General features: G+C 43.2%; 1 protein-coding gene across 1 annotated transcript; it reads left to right on the top strand.

Annotated features, from left to right (window-relative positions):
• The first annotated feature begins 2,888 nt into the window (after positions 1 to 2,888).
• Positions 2,889 to 6,881, top strand: LOC149167535 (uncharacterized). Its single transcript, XM_089430513.1, has 3 exons — positions 2,889 to 3,806; positions 3,984 to 4,326; positions 4,633 to 6,881. The coding sequence occupies exons 1-3, from the start codon at positions 2,889 to 2,891 to the stop codon at positions 6,879 to 6,881; spliced, it is 3,510 nt and encodes a 1,169-aa protein (XP_089286639.1).
• The last annotated feature ends 375 nt before the right edge of the window (positions 6,882 to 7,256 follow it).

The raw sequence follows: 7,256 nt of genomic DNA, 5'->3' as shown, positions 1-7,256 counted from the left end.
GGGAATTATGAGTTTGTTGTGGTTCCATTTGTTTTGATTAATGCTATAACTACTTTTATGTGTTTGATGAATAGTGTGGTTGTTAGATGATCCAAAAATACAAATTTTACCATAGGTTATAAAATTAGAATAAAATAATTATTAATTTAAGATATTAAATTAATAATTATTATTCTAGAATGTTTAATTATTTAATGGAGACTTTTAGAATTAGCATATTGTTGTAACTAGATATGACTCTCCAAATGTGTCGTATCTTAGGCTCTATTATAGGATATTAGTTAGCTAGTTGGTTTGAATAACATTTATTGTAAATGGACACTTGTTATTTAATAAGTGATCCATAATTAGGCAACATTAATTTCAATCATGTATGTTGTAGAATGAATCAAGTGGAGGAACCTACAGGATGCAGCGGGGAAGGAACTCGATCCCTGGTCAAATCCTTGAACCTCGAACAGGGCTTGGGTGAACAGCAGAGGCCAGTTTAACGCACAGCTGCCTTCTCGAAGCTTCCCATCAGCTCCTTGCAACTGGCAGTTGGAGGTTATTTCGCGTTTTGGTCTTTCCTAGGGTCGATAAAGACAATTTTTTTATCCCTGTCAACTGTCAGCTGTTAGCAGTCTCCGTTTCTTTCGGTCTGTCGGTGGTCTCTCTCCCTCGTTAATAACAACCATGGTTAAGCCCTCCGAGTTTCTTGCACTGGACCCAGACGTCGAGGACATTCTCTCCATGTGGGGCAAAGAAATCAACTCACAGAATGTGGACTATTATTTTGGATCAGTAGATTCCCCCAGCTTGGCGTCAGCTACACAGCCGGAGATCCTTCAGGTTCTTTCCCAAGTTCAGGCGCCGGACAGAGAGCTCCAGCCAGAAGATTTTTCGACCGGCCCTTCTCATCAAGCGATAGAGACAGATCTGAGAAGGGCGTTTGCGGCATCAAAGCCTTCGGAGCCAAAGGGTCTTTCTCTGAAACCACGGTTTCCAAACCCTAAAGGGCTCGAAGAAATCTCACAGCTAGGGTTTCCTGCGGACGACGAGCATTCTAGACCCCCAGGCGCTCCAGGTTCGCTCACGAGGGTTTCTCTCTCCCGAGATTCACAAGGCCTCCCCGAGGTTCAGCCAAGCGACCAAGGCACCTCCTTAGCTGTCGGACCGGCAGGAAATGATGGTCAAGGGGCTGAAACTTTGTCCGCCGGAAATGTCAACCTGGTTCTTTCAGGACAGATCCCGCCCCTATGGGAACCAGATACCATCTTGGGCTCAGCTCAAATAACATCCGATAATACCGAGGACTGTGAAGGAAGAAGACCGGGGGGGGAATGCTCAAGGCCAAGAGGCACGACAAGGAAACAGAAAAGACCTATTGGTTCTCAGATAATAGCGGAGAATCTGGTTCTAGGGATGGAGGTTTCGATGAGAGAAGCTATTGCGGTGGCTGACTGCACTTTGGTAGGAAGAGTAAGAGGTAAGCCATTTCCATCAGTTTTTCTTCAAGAATGGGGGGAAAAAAGCTTCACTCCAGAAAGACCCGTAAATTTCGAAGCACAAGTTCTAGCAAAAGGATGGTTTAAGTTCAAATTTGAAGACAAAGACACGGCGGATTGGGTTCTGCAGCGTTTATGGCATATTGATAACATCCCCGTTCTATTCAAAAAATGGTCTCCATTATTTGATGCTATCAAGGAACGTACTGACTCTTTTCCTGTCTGGGTACGCGCTCCGGGTCTTCCCTCCCTTCTATGGACTGAGGAAGTTTTCAGAACAATCGGCAACCGGCTGGGGGAATACATGACTGCAGACATGTCCTTCTTAACAACAAACAATTTGGAAACCGCGCGTTTTCTTGTAATGCTCAAACCAAGTGGGGGTTTGGCACAAAAGGTAAACCTTCAATTTGGCGAATATGTCCATGAGCAGCTTTTAGACTATGAATACCTTCCTTTTAGATGCCATTGGTGCCACGAGCACAGCCATTTAGCAAAAGATTGCCCCCATAAGAGAAGAAGGTGACATTTTCGTAGGACTCCTGCTCATAGAGCAAATGCACAATCCGATGCTCACATAAGGATGGAGCAGGACTTGCCGGAGCCACATGAACAAATGAATATGGAGGCAGAGGAGACCGAGAAAGAACCATCGAATACAAACGCAAAGTCTACAAATCTGGAAGCAGAAATTGGTACAGACCAGGCCGTTGTGGAAGGGGCCGTCGAGGTAACAGCCATAGTCCCGGAAGCAGAGAAATGCTCGGCTGAAGGAACACTTCCAAACCTATCCGACGATCCTGAGAAGGGTAAGTGCTCGGGGACTCCCTCCTCTTTTATTTCTCCTGTGTCTTCAAATGAAAAATGTAACATTGCCTCTTTGTCTTATCTTGAAAAAAACCTAAAAATTGTTGACAATTTGGGCGACCATTTCTCTGAGCCAAATGTGGAAACCCTAACTGAAACTCTGCCCCTCCTGGATATAAACTGTGAAGAAAATTGGCCCCCTCTTCCTCTTCCTGTGACTCGGACCCCTTGTCCTTACAATCTGCGATCCCAGGGTGGGATCCAAGTGATTCAGGAGTCTTTAGGTGGGCTGGGCTTGATTCCTTCACAGACAAAATCCAAGAACAAACGAGGACGGAAATCTAATCTATTCAAGGCAAAACTCAAAGCAAAGATGGATATTGCAGATGGCAAACAATTCTCCATCCAGGGGGTCCTTAGAGCAGCCCATCCCCCCGAAGGAGTTATTAAATGATATTTACATCCTGGAACTGCAGAGGTTTGGCCAACAAACCTAAAAAACTGGCCCTGAAAGATTGGATTCTCAACTCTAAAGTAGATGTTATCCTACTGCAAGAAACCCTTGGGAAAGCCTCTGAGATCGAACCTATGCTTATGGCTCTTCTTCCAGGGTGGTCCTTCTGGGCTATGGATGCCTTTGGTCATTCGGGGGGATTAGCAATTGGGTTCAAAGATGGGAGAGTTAAAGTTCTCAATACTTGGGGGATGAAGAACGTAATGGGAATGGAGATAGTATCCCCTGACTTCCAGTTCCCAATCTCCATTATAAATATTTATGGGCCTTGTCAAGGCAGGGAATTTTTCTGGGACTCCTTGATGGCTACATCTATTATGAAAACTCCAGTGATGATTCTGGGTGGTGACCTAAATTTCTCTCTAGGTCGTGCCGAAGCCTGGGGACCCATGGCGAGAGAAGATCCACAAACAGAATTTTTCCACAATCTCATCTCAGCGAATAATTTAGTTGATCCTCTCCCGATCAAGCTAAAGCCAACTTGGCGGAATCGAAGAGTTGGTGCTGACAGGATAGCTAAGAGGCTTGATCGCTTCCTCCTCTCTGATCCTCTTTCTGCTAAAATTCCCCTTATCAGACAGTGGGTTGATGAAATTGGGAATTCCGACCATTTCCCAATCTTTCTAGATCTTTCTTCTCCTCCTCACAAGCCCCCCGCCCCTTTCAAATTTAATCCAGCTTGGCTTCAAGATCCCTCTTTCAGTGATTTGTTTAAAAAAACTTGGATTCACCCAGATCACAATGCAGGAGCGGAGAAAAGCTATTTGTTCATGGAAAATTTAAAAAGAATGAAAACTGCAACAATCTCTTGGGCAAGGGATAGGAAATTGAAACAAAATGAGGAGCTAAACAGTATTAGGGAAGATCTGAAGAAAAAGGAGAGTTTGGATTCTGATGGATATTCATCTCAAGAATCCAAGGAAAGAATTCTTCTTCTGGAGAAGCAGCAAACCAAAATCCTTTTGGAAAAGGAAGAAGAATGGAGAATCAAGAGCAGGGCAATCTGGCTTAAGTCTGGGGATGAAAATACAAAATTCTTTCATAATTTTGCAAAAGGAAGAAAATCAATAAATACAATTTGGAGCCTTAAAAACGAAGAAGGAAGAGAGGTCAAGTCCTTTTCTGATCTCTCTGGACTAGGGAAACGACATTTTCATAAGTTATACTCTGATCAGAGAGAAGCAACTATAGCAGAAATCTTCAAAACGGTGCAATGTTTCCCCAGATTCATTGAGGAAGAAGAATCTGAAGATCTTTCAATTCCGGTCACCAAGGCGGAAACTGAAGCAGCCATGAAGCTTTTAGGCAAAGACAAAAGTCCAGGTCCTGATGGTTGGACTATTGAATTGTTTCTTTATTTCTTTGATTTAATTGGAGATGAGATATCCGAAGTTGTTGAGGAGTCCAGATTGAAAGGAGATATTTATAGACCATTTAATTCAACATTTATTGCTCTCATTCCTAAGAAGAACGAGCCAGAAAGCTTTGATGATTTCAGACCAATTTCTTTGTGCAACTGTATTTATAAGATTATTTCAAAGGTCATTGCCCTCAGATTAGCTCCAATTCTGTCAAGGAATATATCTATGGAACAATTTGGGTTCCTAGATGGCAGACAAATTCATGAAGCTATAGGGGTTGCTCAGGAGACAATCCATAGTATCAAATTAAAGAAAAAGAAAGGAGCGGTTCTAAAAATTGACCTTTCCAAAGTATTTGATAGGATTAGCTGGCTCTACCTTCGAATGCTTCTTACTCATGTGGGATTCAACTACCAATTTGTCAGTTGGATCATGGGTTGCATAACTAATGTCAGCTATGCAGTTCTGGTCAATGGAGCTGCTTCTTCATTCTTTTCTAGCCAGAGGGGCCTTAGACAAGGGTGCCCATTATCACCTCTTCTGTTTCTCCTTGTGGCCGAAGGTCTTAGCAGGCTGATCCATAAAGCCAGAAGTGCGGACAAGGTAAAAGGTATAGAGGTAGCCATAAATCTCTTTATCACCCATCTTCTTTTCGTCGATGACATATTGATCTTTACAAATGGAAATTCCAGCGAATTAAAGGAGATAAAATGTATCTTTGATCTTTTTCTTAAAGCTACAGGAATGCAGATAAATTCTATGAAATCACAAGTTTGTTTAGCAGATGTGGACAGAAGGGAAAGGAGCCTTATAGCTGATCTTTTTCCGTTTCCTAGCCAATCCTTGGATGCTCCTTTCAAATATTTGGGGTTTTGGCTAAAACCTGTCGCCTACAGAAAAGCAGATTGGAACTGGATCATAGCAAAAATTGAAGCTAGAATATCACACTGGAGCTTTAGATGGCTATCCAGAGCTGGTAGGCTAACTCTCATCAAGTCGGTCTTGCTAGCCATTCTGGTTTACTGGGCCGCTCTAACTTGGATTCCTAAAGGAGTAATGGAGAAAATCAGGAGAATTTGTTGCAGATTTCTTTGGGCTGGTTCTAAGGAATTCTCTGGTTTACCGTGGGTGGCTTGGGACAAAGTGGCCAGATCAAAAGAATGGGGAGGTTGGGGGATCAAAAGACTTCCCGAATTCAGCACCTTTTTAGCTGCAAAGTCTGGCTGGAGGCTTATAACCACAGAAAATCTATGGACAAGGGTGATCAAAAGGAAGTATATCGATCCAACGCCCTTGGAAGATTGGATCCGGAGTCAAAACAAGAAGGCTAAAAACTCATCTGTAATTTGGAAGGCCACAGTGGATGCTTTCTCAGTGATTGAGCAAGGTTTAGCTTGGAAAGTGGGAGATGGTAGACATATCAGGATCGGTAGAGACCCTTGGATCGGGTGCAACGAAGCTTTCGCCTTATCTCCTGGGCTTCTTCTACATCTTGATTCCAAAGATATCACCTCATTAAATCAGGTGGCAAGAGTTGGGCAGTTTTCCATTTGGGGCCAGGCCTGGAAGGATGATGAAGAATTAGGGCTAAATATCAGATGGAAGAATGAATGGACAGGTTTTATAAAAGAATTAAAACGATCCAATGTTAGGATCAAGGAGGAACCTGATAGGTTAATGTGGGCTCACAGCAAATCGGGGGGATATTCACCAAAGGAGGGCTACTCTTATCTTCTGGGAAAGAAAGGTTGGGATGCTCCGGAATGGTGGTCCAAAGCATTATGGAAACTTAAAAGCCCAGCAAAATCAAAGCTCTTCCTATGGTGTATTCTAAAAAAGAAGGCTCCAACATGGGAAATCCTCCAATCTAGGTTTCTAGTTGGCCCAGGGCGTTGCCCCCTGTGTAAGGATAATGAGGAAACTTTAAATCATCTTTTCATCTCCTGTCCCTTCTCACGGCAGATCTGGGCGGAGGTCACTGGGCTTCTCAAGGTCATTGCACATTGGGGAAATGAGCCTCTAGACGAATCCTGGAGGAAGTGGTGGTATACATACTCAGAGGGGAATATGCGGAACCTTCCGATAATCTTTTGCTGGGGTGTGTGGCTCGTGAGAAATAAGAGCTTGTTCCAGGACCAAATTACTCCGCCTTCTGCTATCGCCTCTAATATCGCAGCCATCTATCATACTCTGCCTCCCCCTGAAGCAAAGAAACCCAGAATAAATCAAAACAATCTCATTTTTCAGGAGGACATCCCTTGTGGCTTCTTCGACGGAGCCTCTCAAAATAATAGGGCTGGCGTAGGCTTGAGTTTACACATCAATTCAGAACACATCCTAAAAGCCTCAGTTGGGTTGGGCCCAGGAACCAACAATTTTGCAGAACTATCCTCTTTGCGCCTTCTTCTTTGCTGGCTTCAACACAGACACATCAACACAATTCAGTTATTTGGGGACTCTCTAAACGTTATAAATTGGGTCAATGGATCTGCTGCTTGTCAAAATCAAATTCTAGTGACAATTGTTGAAGAGATTTTATTCCTAAAGACTCTCTTTAACAGGTTTTCATTATGTCATATCTACAGGGAAAGGAACGAAGAAGCCGATCAGTTATCTAAGGCAGGTATACTACAGGATCCGGACAGCTGGGCGATAGAAGAAATTATCCAGGGGCAATCAGTCAGATCAGACTTGCCTCCTTATGATCAGTAGTACTTTCTCAGTATATGCTCCGCCCCGTTTTTGTTGGCTCATATCAGATTTTATATCTCTCTCAGATTGTACTTTCAGTATATATTCCTCCATAGCACTTCTCGTTTTTTCCGGCTATTTATTAATCGGCTTTCAGTTTATCAAATTTTGTAAATTTTGCTCTTACACAGTGCTGATGGACACTTTTTTCTGACTGTAATGGAGTTGTTTTCCAATATGGAGACTCCAGTTTTTTTTATGAACTATTGTAACAAATGGATTCACAACCTCCTCTCGGGAGGTAGACTTTCCCAGCTTCTCAAACAGTAAAAAAGCTCCCTGCGGGTCGAGCTGTGACTGCTTCATTAAGCCCTGCGCGGCTTAAGAACTACTGGC

The sequence above is a fragment of the Pinus tabuliformis genome, chromosome 5_1 (assembly GCF_031772625.1).
Source record: "Pinus tabuliformis cultivar Carrire ecotype Pingquan chromosome 5_1, CPIR1, whole genome shotgun sequence".
In the NCBI taxonomy this organism is placed as follows: Eukaryota; Viridiplantae; Streptophyta; class Pinopsida; order Pinales; family Pinaceae; genus Pinus; species Pinus tabuliformis.
Note: the sequence above shows the minus strand (reverse complement) of the source record. Positions and strands in the feature narration are given on the sequence as shown.

Bases quoted from the DNA above. Each gene is read 5' to 3' on its own strand.
- LOC149167535 (XM_089430513.1), top strand. From the start codon at position 2,889: ATGGCTCTTCTTCCAGGGTGGTCCTTCTGGGCTATGGATGCCTTTGGT. The intron at 3,807-3,983 runs GCAATCTGGCTT...TACTCTGATCAG, and splicing joins AATGGAGAATCAAGAGCAGG to AGAGAAGCAACTATAGCAGA. The intron at 4,327-4,632 runs GTATTTATAAGA...TCAGCTATGCAG, and splicing joins ACCAATTTCTTTGTGCAACT to TTCTGGTCAATGGAGCTGCT.